Raw genomic sequence first — 18793 nt, forward strand, 5'->3', positions numbered from 1 at the left:
TCGGCCTGTTTGCCAGGTATTCTTTCTGCTAAAAACACACTTCCCCTCCACTCTGCGCATGGTTAGTTCCAGCTTCAACAGGACCTCCTCTGCGAGGCCTTCCCATCTAAAGGGGCACACCCTCCACTGCCCCATTGTTCCAGCCCCCCTGTTCTTTCCTTTCAAGCACATGGTATACCTCACAGTGATATACTTGTGTTTAGTTGTTTAAGGTCTGTTTCCTGTACCAGATGGGAAACCCCATGAGGGAAACATGGTGTCTGTCTCGTGCACGGTTCAATTTCCTTGTAACGTGTCTGTCTGACATGTGACCAACACTTGATGAGCACTGGTTTAATAAAAATTGCCCACTAAATATCCTCCAGTTCTCTGCTGTAGGTGCTACTCCAGCCCACCTTGCCACCTTTTCTCATTCCTCTCCTGCCTAAGTCAGAAACTCATCCCACACCGAGGACTCAGGTGGCCCCATACCCCTCCCCTCCCACCTGTCTCTTTGTTCACTGTTTCAGCCACACAACAGAGCTCTTTTAAGAATCATCTCAGGGCTTCCCTGGTGGCGCAGTGGTTGAGAGTCCGCCTGCCGATGCAGGGGACACGGGTTCGTGCCCCTGGTCTGGGAAGATCCCACATGCCGCAGAGTGGCTGAGCCCGTGAGCCATGGCCGCTGAGCCTGCGCGTCCGGAGCCTGTGCCCCGCAACGGGAGAGGCCACAACAGTGAGAGGCCCGTGTACCGCAAAAAAAAAAAAAAAAAAAAAAAAAAAAAAATCATCTCAAGCACTGTGAAGCATTTTCTGACCCCCAATACATGATGTTCTGTCCCTGCTTTGAACCCCAAAGTATTTTGTAACTAATGACACCTCATCCCGCCTTGCCTTAACCCTGACTTCTAGAGTAAGGGGCTGCTCAAAAAACCGTCTACCCAGATACCAAGGGGGAAAGGGGTGGGGTGGGAGGAATTGGGAGACTGGGATGGACACATATACATTATTGATACTATGTATAAAATAGACAACTGATGGGAACATACTGTAGAGCACAGGGAACGCTACCTAATGCACCGTGGTAACCTAAATGGGAGGGAAGTCCAAAAGGGAGGGGATCTCTGTATGTGTATGGCTCATTCATTTTGTTGTGCAGTGGAGGCTAACACAACATTGTAAAGCAACCACACTCCAATAAAAAATTAAAAACCCACTACCCTACAGGAATCTAGTATTAACGCTAGTGAGCATCAGAACCACAAGATGAGCTTATTAGAATACAGATTGCCAGGCCCTGAAGAGGGCTTTGGTAAGAATCTGCATTATTTCAAGCATTCTTTATGACTCTAATGTCTACCAGTTTAAGAACCTCATAACAAGTTAACTTGAAGTGAACCCTGACTCTCCACCCAGGCCCAAGTCTCGCTGATTCGGTCTTACGAAAGGGAAGGAGTTCAAAGGTTGACAATCCCTACCCTTCCTCCTTTAAGAGGTTAAGATGAACAAAGACTCCAAAGTTCTTTATTTGCCTTTCTCTTTTAATCCCCTCCGTGCTCCACTTTAAAAAGAAGTACCCAGAAATTAAACACAAGGAAGCTCAAAGAGCCAAGGCAAGCCAGCCCAAGAGTAGCAGGCTCCCTCCCACAGGGGCCAAAGTCTGGACGCTGGGGTCTCCACTCAGAGCCTGGTAGTAAAACGTGGTGCAGAATAAGGTAGTTCCAGAAGCTAGCAGTAACCCGGCCTGAAGGAGATACAAGGCGGAATGCAGGCCAGTTAAGAACAGGGCAGGCTAGACCGCCTGGAGGGGTGGGATAGGGAGGGTGGGAGGGAGACGCAAAGGGAGGGATATGGGAACATATGTATAACTGATTAAATTTGTTATAAAGCAGAAAAAAAAAAAAAAGAACAGGGCAGGCTAGAGGGAGTGGGTGGGGCTTGGTCAGGGTTAGGGGTGGGAGGAATTACCCAGAGGGGCTTTCTGCACAGGGGCACCCCTAACAGGGCCAGGCTGTGTAAGAAGTGGTGTTTGTTGGTCTTGTCAAAGAGCTGTAAGAAAAGGAGAAATGGGGGGACTTCCTAAGCAACGCAGGATCCCGGGGGGACACAACGGACAAGAGTTCGTCCTCCAACCCCACCTCTCAAGTCCCAGCTTGACCCTCCCTCAGGCACCCAGGCCTCAAGAGTTGCATCCCTTGCCGCTACAAAGACCCGTGCCCCGTCCCTCCCCTACTTCCCTCAGGGACCCCAGACTTTGTGCCCTCATAGGCCCCGAAGCCGAGGAGCCCCAGGGCAGTTACTTCACCTCCTTCCCGTAGGCATCCGGAAACTGGGCTCCTGTGGAAAGGAGAAGCAAAGGTTACCAGTCCTAGCGCCAACCTCGACTGCCCCCACTCCCAGGGGGACCCAGGTGGACGCAGGCGAGAAAGGGCGCCCCCAGTAGGCTTCTAATTGGTGGAAACACGCATTGGGCAGTTCTGGGAACCAACTGGGCCGGGCTGAGGGACTTTAAAAGGTTTAGGGATCCGCGGGTCGTCTGGTCGATGGGAGGGCCGACACTTCCCATAGACTCCGCCTCTGCACCAGACCCTAAAGATCGCCCCCAACACAATCCCAGCTCCATCCCCAGCCTCCTGACCGTGCGCCCCGTAGGAGGCCAAGCCTAAGGCTCCAGCTCCGGACAAGGCGCCCAGGCGGCGGAAAGCAGCCCCCGGCCCAGCCATGGCAGTGGACTGTCAGGCGCCGGACGAACACCGCCCGGGCCACCCAAGAGGCCAACCAATCCCGATCTCCCATGCAAATAAGGTCCACAGGTGCCCAATCCGGGCCGTGTTCATTTCAGCGTCCAGGTCCTCACCCGGGTATTTGGGCCTTTGTAAAATCTCTGTTGAGTGGCGAAGACTTCTGGCGGGCGGAGAAACCAGAACCAATTAGGAGCGGAAGAGCGGAGCAGTGGAGGCGGGGTTGGGGGGGCGGGACTAGAGGATTTGCGTCACGGATTGGCCCACTTTCCAAGTTGGTAGCCTCTTTTAACACCTCGCCCCCCCCACCACCTCCGGCCAATTTCCAAAGATCCCGGTCCCCTTGCAAAGTTCTGCCCCTTTCCCCACAAGCTCCTCCTTTTTAGCTTTAAACCAGACCCACTCCCAAAAAGAGGCGGCCCCACGGATAGCGAAGCCCCACCCACCACCGTTAAACCCCGCCCACTACCCAAATGGCCCCTCCTCCAGAACCGAAGGCTCCGCCTTCATATGATGCCCTGCCCCTTAGAGTTCACCCCCTCCTTCCCCACCCCCCCGCACTAACTGCGAGAACCCGGAGGGTGGGAGATAACGGTGTGGAGGGGGGTGTCTCCACCCTGCCCTGCTGGCCTGCTTCATCCATCCGTCGGTCTGTCCACTCCCGTCCCCTTCCACCTTCTCCAATCCCCCCCACACTCTGGAGGGCGGGCGGGCAGGCGGGCAGGCGGGTGCGAGCGAGGGGTGTGCGCCGCTCTCTCGGCAGGGGGCGGGGGAGGCGGCCGCGCGGTGACGCGCGGGGCTGCTGCGGCTGCTCAGCCGGTGGATCATCACTCTCTGGCTGGGATGGACGCGGGGCGGGCGGGCCCTGGCGCGCGGGGCCAGGAGTCCGGGCCTCCCGGCTGCTGAGCATTCCCCGAAGCCTACCCCTTACCTCCGCTTTCCCTCCTAGGATCTGTGCCGACCCCCGCCCCGGGGCTCCAGACTCGGCTCCCGCCCTCCTCTGACTCCCCGGACCTCCCCCTCCCGCCCGCCCTCGGGATCGACTAGATCCCTCCCCCTCCCTGAGGATTCCGGCTGGATCCCTGCCCCTGCACCGCGGATCCTGCGCTCCCGGGTTTTGGCCCCCTGGGGATTGCCGTGGACTCCTCCTCCCGTACCCGATCCCTCAGGATCCTCCGCCTGTACCGCCTTCTGGTCCCTCGAAGCCAGCCCACGGAGCCAGTGGATCCCCAATCCAGCCCTGTCCCGTTGCCTCCTCCTCCCTCCGCCGTCCCCACTGCGGGGTTCCCTGTTCTTGGGCTCCTCCTGACCCCATCCCCTACCTCTCCTTTCCCCGGGGATCGACTGGATCCCGGCCCCGCCCCCGGGGGCTGGGGCGATCTCCCTCCCCCGCCGGGTGAGGCGCTGCGGGCGGGGGCTGGGCCTGCGGGGCCGCGGGGGCTCAGAGGCCGCCGCCCCCCTCCCGAAGCCCGTCCGCCCCCTACTCAGAGCCCTGGATGGAGGCACCACGGCCCCAGGGCTGAGCCAGGTAGGAGCTAAGCCGGGCCGGGTGGAGGGGGCTGCGTGGCGGTCCATTGGGGTCTCCCTCTCCCCATCTCTCTCCCTGCGCCTGGTTTCCCCCAGCCTGCTCTGTCTGCGTGTCTCCGCCTAGGGATGCTCTCGCCGTGTCTCTGCGTCTCGGTCTCTTTGTCTCTGCCTCTCTCCAGCCCATGAATGATCCTTTGAATGGGCCCACAGACCCCGTGTGTTCCCATCTCCCCCTCCCCCTCCTTCTCCCCTTCCCGGCCAAGCCATTTTCCCCACTGCAGGAAGAAGGGGGGGGGCCTATGGCCTGAGCCCCCGTCCCTCAACTCTCTCCGACCGGGGGAGTCAGGCCTGGGCAGGAATGGAGCGAATAAGGCAGAGGGATGGGGGGGGCAAGATGTGGCAGACAGAGATGAGGAGAGCAGGGGAGAGAAAATGGGGGAGACAGAAATAGGGAAAGAGAGAGAGAAATCTGGGGAAGGGATTTGAAGGAGACAGAAAAATGAGAAGCACCAAAGAGGGAGGTTTAGAAGAGAGAGAGATGAAAGAAGACTGAGGGCGAGAGACTGAAGGCAAGAGCTGGAGCAAGCTGGAAGAGGCCGTGGAAAGATGCTCTGAGGGAGCGCTATGGAGAGGAGAGAGATGGGGGGGGAGGGCTCCAGTGGGAGGGAAGAAGGGAGAGAAGCTGGCAGGGAGGAGGCCAGGGGCCCAAAGTACCTTAAGGGAGGGGGGTGACAGAGGCAGACCTTGTTCGCGGGAGGCGGAGGGGGCGGGTGGGGGAGGGGCGGCAGGCCATGGAAGCAGAGTCCAGCCTGGCATAGGCAGAGGAGAACCTGGAGGAGCCAGCCCCAAGCCCCCTCCAGGTGATAGGGGAACAGGAGCTTAAGAGGACCTGAAGAAGGGAGGGCATGACTGGGTGTGTGTGGTAAGGATTCCTGTGTCCTCATCTCTGGAATAAATTGACACCTGCAGAGAGCCAACCGCGGGCTGGTGCCTGGCTCTGAAAACCCCGCGTCAGCAAACAGCTCTGGCGGCTGGGGGGGGGGGCGGGGGGGCTTGCTGAGATGACCTGGGTGTCTGCCCCTTCAGTCCGATCTGTTCCCTTGTCCTGCTCCTGCTGCCCTGAGCACCCAGGCATCAAGGCAGCAACTGTGGGGGCTGGCAAGGGGAAGGGGAGGTGAATAGCTGGGATGGGATGAGAAGAGGCCAAGGTTTGTCCCCAGGGCATGGGTCAAAATGCCATGCATGGAAGAAGAGGTGTCTGGGGTTCAAGGCTGTTCAAGACTGTGGGAGGGGAGCCATTGGTGGGTGCATCTGATTCCCCCTAAAGCCACCTCAGCACCCCTTCTCCCCAGCCAGAGGCCTGGTCACTAGGGCTAGTTCTGACTGGCCAACAAGGGGCAAGAGGCAGCTCTTTTAGGGTTCTCTAGGCCCCTAGTCTCCAGATCCCCTCAACATATATACTTCTCCCTCTATGCGAAGGCTGGGGGAAACTCTAGCATTCTGACTCATGCCTCTGCTCTCCTCCTCATGCCCTGAATGGACCCCATAACCAACCCAGCCCCTTCCCATCTTCCTCCAGAAACCCCCCACCCCCACTCCAGGGTTAAAGCTGCAGCCCGTTGCCGAGGTAGCATTGCGGGGCAGCATCCTGTCGCCCAGCAACCGGCTGCAGAATCACGCACCTGTCCCCGGATTTGCCCCTCCAGCCTCCCCTCCCTGTCTAGCCCCTGCCTCAAGGCACCTTACCTTCTGAGGGGAGAAATGGAGAGGGCCTGGGGTGCAGGGGTCTCCCCCACTACACAAATCCTTCTAGAATGAGATGTTGAAGGGAGGATAAGGTGCTGGGCTTGTGCAGTCCCAAGAAAGACCTAAGTCTGGCCTGGGGTGGGAGTTCAGTGCCATGAAATTACAGCTCAGGAGTGATTAACACGTATAAACAAACCCACCACTTCCTGCTAATTAATGACTTGGTATTTTTATTTTCTCTTCCTTGTCTATCTCATCCCTCCCAGGGAGGTGGGAACTGGGACTCCTGAGTCCCTGAGGAGAACATGCCTGGGAGGGATAAACAGCTGGAAGGGGAAGTACTGGGTCTGGGGAGCTGACCCTCCTTCCCCTCTGGCAGTCCTAGACATTTAACACATCTGGACCTCACCCCAGCCTCAGACTTTTCTATCTGGGTCCCTGCTGAGGGGAGGGGGTGGCTGGGGTGGGGGGGGTGTCAAGGGGCCAGAGGATGGAAGGCGGGGGACAACTTGTTCTGAATTCTGAGTCACTAACCACCTGTCTCTTCTGTTTCCCCATTCCTGTCTGTCCGCCCCGTCCAATTTCCCTTCCCTTCTTGCACCTCTTCTCTGTATTTTTCTGTCCGTCCGTCTGTCTGTCCGTCCCTCCTCCCCGCAGGTCGGGCCTGCCTTCACCTTCTCCCACTTCCTTCCCCTTCCCCACCCCTCGCCCCCTCCATGGAGAGGAACAGACCCCTTCTCTGTCCCGTCTAACCCAGGTCCCTCCCCACCCCCCTCCTCCCTCCCTTTCCCCCGCCCCCTCCTCCCTCCTGGGGCGAGGGGGGCCTCCCTCCCTCTCCCCCCTTCTCTCTCTCTCCGAGGGGGGGGGTCCCGGGGAGGGAGGGGGGGTCCCCCGATCAGCATGTGGCTCCTGGCGCTGTGTCTGGTGGGGCTGGCGGGGGCTCAGCGTGGGGGAGGGGGTCCCGGCGGCGGCGCCCCGGGCGGCCCGGGCCTGGGTCTCGGCAGCCTCGGGGAGGAGCGCTTCCCAGTGGTGAACACGGCCTACGGGCGAGTGCGCGGCGTGCGGCGCGAGCTCAACAACGAGATCCTGGGCCCGGTCGTGCAGTTCCTGGGCGTGCCCTACGCCACGCCACCCCTGGGCGCCCGCCGCTTCCAGCCGCCCGAGGCCCCCGCCTCGTGGCCCGGCGTGCGCAACGCCACCACCCTGCCGCCCGCCTGCCCGCAGAACCTGCACGGGGCGCTGCCCGCCATCATGCTACCCGTGTGGTTCACCGACAACCTGGAGGCGGCCGCCACCTACGTGCAGAACCAGAGCGAGGACTGCCTGTACCTCAACCTCTACGTGCCCACCGAGGACGGTAAGAGCGCGGGCACCGGGCCGGGCCCCCGGTGGACACAGCCCACAGACATCCATGCACACCCTCAGGCGCCGGCAGACCCCGGGCCGGGAGCTGGGCCTTCGCCGGGGCCGTGATGGGCAGTGCGTCCCTGCGGGCTCTGCATGCCCTCCCAGGGTGGTACGGGTCCCTGCCAGGCAGTCCCAGGAACAAATCCCACAGTCAGCCCAGAAGCTCTTTGTGCGCCCAGAGAGCCGATGGCGGGGGCAGCAGGCACTAGGCTGGGCCTAACCACCCCCTGCCCACAGAGGCACACACAGAGGGGACACTGAGGGCGATCAGGTGGTGGAGGCATCCATCATCAGCTGCCTGGACAGCCACTCCAGCTCTGCCCCATCTCCTGCGTCCAGGCCTGGGCTTGTCCCCAGCCACTACCCACTTGAGCTACACCTCCACCTCAAGGACAGCAAAGACTCCTCCTTCTCCCCAGACGTCCTTCTGTCACATGCAGGGCCCCTCACCTGAGCCGAGTGCCTCTTCCCCAGGATGCTCCGTCCCCTGATCGCTGTACACTCCCGAAGGATCAGGGAAGCTCCTTGCCAAGGGCCCCTCCACTCACAGCACAGCCCGCCCATATCCCCAACAGAACACCTTCCCGGGGGCTCCTCCGAGCTGGCTCTTCTTGAACTCTCTAGTTCACTACAGCAGTGCTCATAGGCCCCAGCAGCAGTTTCCCACCGGACAGTTCCCCCGCAGCCACCCTTCAGCACATCGAGACCAACCAGTGTCAGTACCTTCCAGCAGCCCATGGCAGAGGGTAATCAGCAGGCCTGCAGCCCCCTGACAGACCATCCTCACAAAGAACCCCCACGTTATCCTTCCTACTCCCCGTGTCACCACTCCAAAACACCCGACACACACACAGACCATCCACTCTGATAACACCCGCCACAGGCCATTTTCCAACAACTTTACATATAGTCTTGGTACCCAGGAACCCCACTGTACACCCTACACACCCAACACCCACACATCATGAACTCAAGTCCCACTACAAGACCAGGAATTTCAAATGCTCAACACTCAGGTCAGGTACCCAACCGACCGGCACACTGACCTTGTGCTCTGGAATCCCACTTATCAAAATTCCCAGCACCTTCACACAGCACGGACGCCAACACTTCTCTGGAATTGTGTACCCTGTCACCCACATAGACCTGTGCTCCCCAGTATCTCTGGGTGTAGATCATGTGCCCTAGTAACACCCATACGCAGACCTTGACCCCAGTAACCCTGCAGCTGGACCATGTGCTCCAACAGGCTATTCACACCACAGTCCCCTACGTTCTCAACACCTCTCAGACATTGCTTACCCCAGCTCCTGCCTAGAGGTCATCAGTGTCCTACCTCAGGCTGTGACGGCACAGGTGGCAACCCTACACCTACTCACAGATCAAGTACTCCAACACCTCGCTCCCTGCACCCAGAGGACAAGCCAATCACAGAACACCCCATGCACCTCAACACCATCACTACCCCTCCCTGTATAAGCCACGCCTCCTAGCCACCCATACACACAATGCACAGAAGTTTCTACTCCAATCCTATTCAGATTCCAAGCACTCTGATAGGCCACTTACCCTAATACAGTCCACACATCCTCCCCAACATCCCAACACCCTCTGCCTCAGAGCCATCCACTCTACCTTCCCTTGCCCTCTCATGGACCACCTACCCCAGCGCCCTCCTACCAGTGAATTATTCACCCTAGTGCCTCCAATAGGCCACCCATCTCAATGCTCTCCACTCGTGGACTTTCCACCCACATCTTCGGGTAGAAAGCTGTCCCACCTGCAACGCCCCGCTCAGTGGGCTATTGTCTCGTCACCCCTCATGTGAAACATTCACCCAGCGCTTCCCACTAATGGACTCTCCACCCCAACACCTCCATACAAATTGCCCACCCTGCCCCCACCCCACCCATGCCCACACCTTCTGTATTTTTAACCGTCGCTTATTGCAGACCTGCTTGGGGCCTGACACATTGAGGTGATCTCACTGAGTCTTCACACCAGCTCTGAGAGCAAGAGGTTGACTCAGGCACACACACACACACACTCATACATGCTCACACAGCCGCACACATAATATTCTCACGCGCACACATGCCCTGCTGACTTCATCCCCATCCCCATCCTTATCCTGTCAGAGAAGAACAGGCCCTGATCCTAATGGGTCCCCTTGGGGCCATCACCACCAGTTGGGAGAAACCTTGCAGAGGCTGACCTCAGCCTTACTGACCTATCCCTTTGCATGCTGGTCCCCAGGTCACTGAGGAGAAATTGATCAGCCTGGGGGAACCCCTCAGGCCTCTGGGTTCCAGCTCTCCCTTGACTAATCCCCCAATCTGAAAGAAGCCTAGAGCCAAACTCTGAGCCCAGTCTGGGGCCTTTCCTTGACGGGGCACACTTTGTGCCTCCCTGCACCTCCTGGCACCTTATGTGTCGGGCTGGCTCAGGGCACTGTGTTTCCTATTCCCTATTTGTGGACTGAACCCCCAATTGGGGAGGGGGGCTTTTGGCATTAGAGCAGGGGTTGGTGGGGGGCTGGCACCCCTGGTGGGGAGTTTACCATCTGTGGGGGAGGAGAGCAGGCCTGGGTAAGGGATGAGGTTGGGGAGGGGGGTCAGAGGGAAGAGGTGGAGTGGAGGGCAAGACCTGATGACCCCTTTCCCTGCTTCACCCCACAGTAGGGAGATGGGGTGAGAAGTCAGGCTTGTGAGTGCAGATGGAAGAGAAATGCTGGCTGGTGAGAGGCTGGGAGGTGGGCAGGCATCCCTCGCTGACCTCCTCACCGCCGGCCAGTGGAGAGCTGAGGGCTTCCAGGGGCTGTGAGCTGTGGGGACGGGCTGCCCCAACCCCATCCTACCCTCTGCCCTCCAGATCGGTCCAGAGGGAAGCAGAGTCCTTTCTGCTGGAACCCCTCCTCTCTACAGCCTGGGGGAGTGGTCAGGTGCTTGGCTGGTCCTGAAGAGGGCCTGCGTGAGTGGTGGCGCCCCTCCCCGGGCGGGACACAGCTGGCCTTGGGCTCCCAGGCTCCCTGGTTGGCTTCCCCTCCCCTCCCACCCACCCCACCTCTAACACCGTTTCATTTCCAGCAATTAGCAAACACTTGGACAAGCCAAATCCTTTCCAGCCAAATCAATATGTCTTAAGACAGGGCTCAGCCCACTCAGGCACCCCACCCCCCCAAAACCAGCCTTTTCTTTGGGGCATGACTTTTTCTGGGGAGGGGAACAAAATTTGGGTTGTAGAAACGTTTTTCTCTTTTCTTGGTTTCTTTTTCTTGCAAACAAATTTTGCTTTTTTTGGCTTATTTTTTCTGCCCCTCACCCTCCCCTTTTCTGCTTTCTCTCCTCCCCTCCCCATCCACCACCTCCCCTCGACCCCCATCTTTCCCCACAAAATTGTCCTTTTTTCTCTGTTTTGTGTTCCCGGTCTTAGGTCCGCTCACAAAAAAACGTGACGAGGCGACGCTCAATCCGCCAGACACAGGTAGATTTAATTAAAAATCCGCTGCTGCATGTGGTTGCTGATAAGAGGACGTTCTCGGCCCTGCCCCTAACTAAATGCCCTCACAGCCCTCAAGGCCCCTCAGTCGTTTTCCCAACTAAAAATGAAAAAGAAAAGAAAAGAAAAATTTGTAATAATTGGAAAAAAGAATTATGAAAACTTCAAACGAAATTTGAACAATGTTGGACCCACTAGAAAACCGGCAAGAAAAGCTTAAACATGGTGAAAATAAAGTGCAAAAAGAAATTGGAATGTCAGAAAAAAAACAAAAACCAAAAACCACCAAAGAATTGGATAAAATGTTTAGTTTGACAGACATTTGGACTATTTTGAAACTTGCGAAATATAACATTTGAAAAAACAATTTTAATTTGGAGCAAAATAACACTTGAAAAAAACAAATTTAAGTTGGCAAATTGATGACACAATCGAAACAGCAGAAACCTGCTACAGTTTCCAAAAAAAAAAGCCTGTCCGATGCAGAAAACGCACATTTGAAGCAAATTAAAGAATTTGGACATTTTTTGAAAACAGGGCCCAATATCTTGAAGTTTCACCACAAAATTTTGAAAAAGTGCAAAGAACTTTTTTCTTTTTTTCTTTTTTTCCAAAAACGGATCTTTTTGGTTTCTTGTTTTTTTGGGTTTTTTTTTTCTTTTCTTGTTGAATCTGCCCCGAGAGCTTCTTGTTTTTTGGTTGTTGTTTTTTCTTTCTTTCTTCTTTCTTGATCCTGTTTTTTGTTGTTGGTTTTGAATTCTTGTCGCCCCAGCCCCCCCTTCCTGCTCCTCCCCTTTCTGACTCCCCCTCCCCCCTCGCTGGGAGTGGAGGTGCTGGGTGGGGAGGAGCGGGGAGGAGTAAGGACATTTAGGACAGGACCTCAGAGGAAAGGAGACCAGCCTGAGCTGTTGGAAGGCCACTGGAGGTTCAGGAACAAAGGGAAGAATAGGATCGGGGGAGGACACAGAGAGGGCACTGCCCACCTAGTAGCTCCTGGCCAAAGTCAGGTGGAAGGAGGTGTCATAGAAGGTCCTAAGAGACAGGAGGCAGGAAGCTGTCTGTGGGGGTGTGGAGGGGAGTGTCTCAGTGACCTGTTGGTTGACCTTCTGCCAGGAGGGAAGTTTCTAGCGGCATGAGGGAGGCGGGCAGAGGCACTGGGGACCAGCTGTGCTGGCGTCACCCCAGGCCTGGATCTTATTTGCCCCAGTGCCCAGGCTGGTCAGAGACTGCAGGTGTCAAGAAAGAGGAGGGCCTGGAGGCCAGGGGTGACGCCAGCACAGGCACTGTGGCTGCATCGTGAAGGAGCTGCAGGGGCAGGGACCCTGGCAAGCCCTCTCAGACTCCCACCCTCTTCCGGAATTAGTTACCCCTCAGTCCAGTCTGTAGTGCCTCAAGGGGCCTTCTACATATGGGAGTGATCATGGGATCCTTTGGGGACATGGCAAGAGAAGGGTCCAGAACTCAGGACTTAGGCCAGTTTGGGGGGTCCGAGACTAGAGCTGCACCCTGGCTTCATTAAGCAGGCTCTTTCCCACCCTGCTGCCTCCTGCCACAGTAATTAGGCTGGGGGTTGTCATGGTAACTGGGGAGGTGACCTAGAAAGGAATTAGGGCGGGGAGGAGACCAAGCCCCCAGGGACCCTAGGGCCTGGCACCCCCTCACCCACAGACCAGGCTACCATGTGGAGCTGAGGCCCACGGCCTGAGTCGAAGGAAACGCCAGGACCCTCCCAGGATCTTTAGCTCTAGTGGCAGCCTTGGGAGCTCGCTCTTCCTGGGAGCAGGAAGGAGATTTGCTGTGTGTGTGTGGGGAGGGGTTCCCCTGGGTCCAGCAGATGCCCTGAGGAGAGCCAGCCCCCAGCCCTGCCTCTGCTAGGCTTCTTGGAAGGTCTGCCAGGCATGTGGAGAAGTGCTGTAGGGCACACCGGCAGGAGGTGGGGAGGGATCTTCTGCCAGGGCTAGCTGGGGAGGGAGGGAGGGGAATCCGGTCTTGCCCCCCAGGGATGGGAGTGACATGTCCCCTGAGCTCTGGGCTGGAGCTCAGCAGGCCTGGGAGCTGGGCGGTGCTGCTTCTGGTCTGACTGTGTCCTTGTCCCCCACCCCCCGGCCCACCTACCCGCCCCCTCCCCACGCAGATATCCGGGACTCCGGGAAGAAGCCGGTGATGCTGTTTCTGCATGGCGGCTCCTACATGGAGGGCACCGGGAACATGTTCGATGGCTCTGTCCTGGCCGCCTACGGCAACGTCATTGTAGCCACACTCAACTACCGGCTTGGGGTGCTCGGTGAGGGTGGGCAGCCAACTCTAGGGGCTGGAGTCTGGGAGGAGGGCCTGCCGGCAGGGTTCCTCTAAACCCAGCAGAAGCAGAATGGCTTCTGGGCTGGACTGAGCTGCCCAGAAAGAGGGCAAGGGTGCTGTGACACCCCCAGGAAGCCCCCTTTCTTCCTCTACCCCCAGGTTTTCTCAGCACTGGAGACCAGGCTGCAAAAGGCAACTATGGGCTCCTGGACCAGATCCAGGCCCTGCGCTGGCTCAGTGAGAACATTGCCCACTTTGGGGGCGACCCCGAGCGCATCACCATCTTCGGATCTGGGGCAGGGGCCTCCTGTGTCAACCTTCTGATCCTCTCCCACCATTCGGAAGGTACCAGCCACCTCCTCAGCCTGTCCCTCCTGTCCCCTTTCTCACACCCCCGACCCCACCAGGTCCCCCTTCTCCTCCCTCAGGCTGATACAGCCCAGCCTAAAGCCTGCCTGTCCCACCAGGGCTGTTCCAAAAGGCCATCGCCCAGAGTGGCACTGCCATTTCTAGCTGGTCTGTCAACTACCAGCCGCTCAAGTACACGCGGCTGCTGGCGGCCAAGGTGGGCTGTGATCGGGAGGACAGCGCCGAGGCCGTGGAGTGTCTGCGCCGGAAGCCTTCTCGGGAGCTGGTGGACCAGGATGTGCAGCCCGCCCGGTATGGGGGTGGGAGAGGGCCAGGTCCAGGCCTCCATTCTCCTTGTTGGTTCCAAGGAGGTTGAGGGTGAGAGGTACCCGCAGGCCACAGGCATTCCATTTAGCCAGAAGAGGTGGGCTTCAAGGCCCTCCCAGGGCCCTGCCTTCTCCCAGAAGCCTTCCGTAAGCAGAGGTGCCTAAACAGAGCCAGTGTGCACGAGGCTCCATGAAGTGCTTGAGGGAGGACTTCCCGAGAGGCTAAGTACCCTGAAGGGCTCAGAAGGTTTTAACTAGGGGATAGTGGTCTTCTGAGTAGAGGACTCAGCAGGCTGTGAGCTGAGAGGAGGCCAGTGAACAGGTGATGCGACCTTGACCCCTTCTCCCCAGCTACCATATCGCCTTTGGGCCCGTGGTGGACGGTGACGTAGTCCCCGATGACCCTGAGATCCTCATGCAGCAGGGAGAATTCCTCAACTACGACATGCTCATCGGAGTCAACCAGGGAGAGGGCCTCAAGTTCGTGGAGGACTCGGCGGAGAGCGAGGACGGCGTGTCCGCCAGCGCCTTCGACTTCACCGTCTCCAACTTTGTGGACAACCTGTATGGCTACCCGGAGGGCAAGGATGTGCTGCGGGAGACCATCAAGTTTATGTACACAGACTGGGCCGACAGGGACAATGGCGAGATGCGGCGCAAGACCCTGCTGGCGCTCTTTACCGACCACCAGTGGGTGGCACCGGCTGTGGCCACCGCCAAGTTGCACGCTGACTACCAGTCCCCTGTCTACTTTTACACCTTCTACCACCACTGCCAGGCTGAGGGCCGGCCCGAGTGGGCAGATGCAGCGCACGGGGACGAGCTACCCTATGTCTTTGGTGTGCCCATGGTGGGCGCCACCGACCTCTTCCCCTGCAACTTCTCCAAGAATGATGTCATGCTCAGCGCCGTGGTCATGACCTACTGGACCAACTTCGCCAAGACTGGGTGAGGGCCAGAGGGGCTGGGTCGGGCATCCCTGCGGGTCAGGGCACACCCCCCCTCCGCCCTCAGTCCCTTCTCTCCCTCTCCTTCACACGGCCATCATTCCTCCATCGAGGCACTCTTGCCTGCTCGACTCAGACACCTGCCGGACAGCTCCTCTGTGTGTGTTGGAGACGCAGAAGAGTTGGACAGAGAGGTCCCTGTCTTTTCTGGGGGGCGGGCTCACTTGGTGCCTTTGGCTCCGTGTCTGTCTCTCCTTCCCTCCCTTGCCCACCCAGCTCTCTCCTTCTCCTCCCAGAGCTCGGCCCTCTGTCTTGAGTGCGCCCATCTGTGTATCTGAGTGTGTGTGAGGGTCTGTGTCTGTCTGTCTGTTGCTGTCTCTGCCTCTCTCTCTTGAAATCTCTTGATATCTCTGCTTGCTTTGATCTGGTTACTCTGTACTCGCTGGTTTCCCCCTGGCTGTCTCTCATGTCGTTTTGTGTCTCTGTTTCCATATGTCTCTAGCTCATTCAGTCTCAGACTGTGCCTCTGTCACTGGTGGTCTGTCTCTGCCCTCTCTGCCCCTCTGTCCTCATCTCAGACTGTCTCTGGCGGTCTGGCTTCATCCCTATTTGTCTGTCTGTCCGTCCGTCTCTGGCAGTTTCTCTGTCTCTTCGTATCCGTCTCTGTCTTTCTTCCCGTCTCCCCAGCTCTCTGCATCTCTGCCCGTCTCTCTCCACATTCCTCCCATAGCACGCCCCCACCCCCGCCTTTCATGGGAGCCTCACCCTTACTCCTCCTTTCCCTGCCCCCCTGTGTCCACAGCGACCCCAACCAGCCGGTGCCACAGGACACCAAGTTCATCCACACCAAGCCCAACCGCTTCGAGGAGGTGGTGTGGAGCAAGTTCAACAGCAAGGAGAAGCAGTACCTGCACATCGGCTTGAAGCCGCGCGTGCGCGACAACTACCGCGCCAACAAGGTGGCCTTCTGGCTGGAGCTCGTGCCGCACCTGCACAACCTGCACACGGAGCTCTTCACCACCACCACGCGCCTCCCTCCCTACGCCACGCGCTGGCCACCGCGCCCGCCCCCTGGTGCCCCCGGCACTCGCCGCCCGCCGCCTCCAGCCACCCTGCCGCCCGAGCCCGAGCCCGAGCCGGGCCCCCGGGCCTACGACCGCTTCCCCGGGGACTCCCGAGACTACTCCACGGAGCTCAGCGTCACCGTGGCCGTGGGCGCCTCCCTCCTCTTCCTCAACATCCTTGCCTTCGCCGCCCTCTACTACAAGCGGGACCGGCGGCAGGAGCTGCGGTGCAGGCGGCTCAGCCCCCCTGGCGGCTCGGGCTCCGGCGTGCCTGGCGGCGGGGGCCCCCTGCTCCCTGCGGCCGGCCGTGAGCTGCCACCCGAGGAGGAGCTGGTGTCGCTGCAGCTGAAGCGGGGCGGGGGCGTCGGGGCGGACCCTGCGGAGGCCCTGCGCCCCGCCTGCCCGCCCGACTACACCCTGGCCCTGCGCCGGGCGCCGGACGATGTGCCTCTCTTGGCCCCCGGGGCCCTGACCCTGCTGCCCAGCGGCCTGGGGCCACCCCCTCCCCCGCCGCCCCCCTCCCTCCATCCCTTTGGGCCCTTCCCCCCGCCTCCCCCCACCGCTACCAGCCACAACAACACGCTCCCCCATCCCCACTCCACTACTCGGGTATAGGGGGCGGCTCGGGGAGGCCCCCCTCCCCGGCCCTCCCGGCCCTCTCAGAAGGCAGGGAGGAGGACTTGGCGACAGGCGCTTGTCGTGTGGAGCTGTCACACGTCGAGGAGCTTTAGGTGGACATGGATTTCCTCGCCGGGATGTGTGTGCTTCTCCCGCGCGGAGTGGCCCGTTCTCTTCTCCGGACCTGGGCCTTTGAACAACTGGGGGGGTGTTTTTTCCCCTCCGTCGTCTGGACACCCATCTTCGGTGTGTGGAGACGTGGAAGTATTTTCCCACGTGGAGGTGTGCTTTCTCACGAGGGGGTGTGTTTTCCCATGTGCAGGGTGAGGTTTTTTTTTGCCGCCCTGGACACATGTTGGCTCCCTCAAAGAATTTCTGTGGGGATTTGTGCCCCAGAATCCTGTTCCCTCATGCCTTCTCCCACCTCCTCCCTCCTCCCACCCCCTGGAGACCCTGGAAGTGGTGTGTTCACAAACAGCGACCCTTGGCCACCGGACGACGCGGGGTGGTGCCTGGGAAGTAGCGAGGAAATCACAGCCCCCCTGCCCTGCCCCCAGCCCTTCTGCCCCAGCGAAGCATGTGTATCCCCCGTGGCACAAGTGAGGTGAAGTACGGTCTCCCCCCGGCAGGCCTCGCCTTCCACAGATGACAGACACACATTCCCTGCCACGGGGAAGGGAGGAGATCCTGCATCTCTGTGCTGCCTGGGAACTTGTCTTCCCCTGGGTCCAGGATGCATTTCTGAGTGGAAACATGTTCTTGCATGTGGATGTATGTTTTCCCATGCAGACGGCCTCTTTCTCTCCAGCACTTCCCTGCATCTTAGGGCCTCAGGCCCAGCACTTAACTTCTCACACAGCAGGTGTGAAAGGACTTCAAACTGACGGAAGCTGAGGGGGAGGGACAAACCCTGAGGAGACGAACAGACCCTAAGCTCTGCCCTTGCTTCCCCTAGAGTTCAAGGGGTGGGGGGCTGCGTGGCACCTGCCGCCCACAGAGGCCGTGCATGTTTGACCAAAGCCCTCACCGTGGTCTGAGGGCAGCCCTTCTTCCCTCAGTCCTCAGACCGTTGCTCATCCGTGCCAAACTGGTGAGGTGGGTTTGAGGGGCGAAGACCCCCCAAAACGTGCCAAGGATTCCTCAGCCCTGGGCCCGGGCAGGTAGGATACAGGAGAGGGGGAGGTGGCAGCTAAAGGGGTCCCGCCTGCGTCCCTCTTCTCGCCATGTCTCATCGCTCCTTCTCTGCCCCTGTTTTCCCTCCCCCCTTCGCTGTCCCCCTCTGAAGCCATCCCTTCCTGGTCTCAAGCCAGCTTCTCCCCTCCCCTCAGCTGCCCACCCCCTCCTTTGACCTGCCCCCTCTCCCCTGGGCCGCCAGGGCTGAAGGAAAGGAGCAGTGGAGGGGGGAGGGGAGGAGAGCAGGGGAGAAAGGCTTCCCCAGACAGGTTGGGGGAGAGAACGGGGTCCGCTGTACTGAGGAACAGATGGAGGGGGCAGTGGGGGACGGCGCTTGGGCAGACACCAGCAGGAAGAATTTGATTTGAAACGATATGTGTAAGGTGACTGCCCAAAGAGAAACAGTTTGGGCCTCTGGGGAAAAGAACAATGTCGGGAAGGGTTTCAAGGGACACCAGCCGAGAAGGAGCCAATCCTCATCTGCTGGCATTTTGTGGGTTCATTAGTGCCAAATTTGAATAGGGAGTGGAGTGCTGTCTTCCACTGACACCCAAATCCAGAATCCCTCGTCTTGGCTCCCCAGAACTTTGCCTCCTGACTGTCCCTTCTGCCCTCACCTCCACCCACGGAAAGTTAGTTCTTTTCCCACCCCTTCCCCTGCCTGGTCTAGCTCCTTTCCAAACAGCCCTGCCTTCTAAATGCTAGGGACCTGGGCCCTGAACCCTGTAGACAGATGCCCCCCAAACTGGGGCATGGGAGGGGGGCTGGGGGACCCCATGATTCAGCCACGGACTCCAATGCCCAGCCCCTGTCCCCAGAACAATTCCTTGACAATCCCATGTCCCCACCCCAACCCTTTGCGGCTCTGTACACATTTTTAAACCTGGCAAAAGATGAAGAGAATATTGTAAATATAAAAGTTTAACTGTTGGTTTTGCCTGCTGTTATGTTGGGAGGTAGGGGTGGGGCTCTAAAGAAACAAACCTTGGAGAAGTGACTCTGCCAGTGAGGGAGGAGGAGGGGGTCCGAGCCCACAGCCCTTTCCAGTGAACAGCTCTGAGGTCAGAGAGAAAGGGGGAGTGGGTGCTGGGGTGAGGTGGTCATTGGTAATGGGGTTGTTT

At 58.8% G+C, this 18793-nt stretch overlaps 2 protein-coding genes across 4 annotated transcripts; one reads left to right on the forward strand and one right to left on the reverse strand.

Annotated features, from left to right (window-relative positions):
* Positions 1-1499: 1499 nt before the first annotated feature.
* TMEM256 (transmembrane protein 256) lies at positions 1500-2741 on the reverse strand. The gene is made up of 4 exons (XM_081219806.1): positions 2618-2741; positions 2285-2316; positions 1948-2028; positions 1500-1723 (listed from the first exon to the last, which is right to left on the reverse strand). The coding sequence occupies exons 1-4, from the start codon at positions 2700-2702 to the stop codon at positions 1580-1582; spliced, it is 342 nt and encodes a 113-aa protein (XP_081075932.1). The 5' UTR covers positions 2703-2741; the 3' UTR covers positions 1500-1579.
* A 550-nt stretch (positions 2742-3291) lies between these two features.
* On the forward strand, positions 3292-18602 carry NLGN2 (neuroligin 2). Of its 3 annotated transcripts, XM_081218754.1 has the most exons (9): positions 3292-3369; positions 3670-4248; positions 6651-7350; positions 10833-10883; positions 13033-13182; positions 13356-13541; positions 13664-13856; positions 14222-14818; positions 15620-18602. In XM_081218754.1, the coding sequence occupies exons 3-9, from the start codon at positions 6894-6896 to the stop codon at positions 16494-16496; spliced, it is 2511 nt and encodes an 836-aa protein (XP_081074880.1). In that variant the 5' UTR covers positions 3292-3369; positions 3670-4248; positions 6651-6893; the 3' UTR covers positions 16497-18602. The 3 variants fall into 3 exon arrangements, with proteins under 3 accessions (XP_081074880.1, XP_081074879.1, XP_081074881.1); XM_081218753.1 differs by lacking the exon at positions 3292-3369 and having other exon boundaries at positions 3551-4248; XM_081218755.1 differs by lacking the exon at positions 3292-3369 and having other exon boundaries at positions 3551-4248; positions 7218-7350.
* The last annotated feature ends 191 nt before the right edge of the window (positions 18603-18793 follow it).

Source organism: Mesoplodon bidens (assembly GCF_964165515.1).
Source record: "Mesoplodon bidens genome assembly, chromosome: 19".
Classification (NCBI taxonomy): domain Eukaryota; kingdom Metazoa; phylum Chordata; class Mammalia; order Artiodactyla; family Ziphiidae; genus Mesoplodon; species Mesoplodon bidens.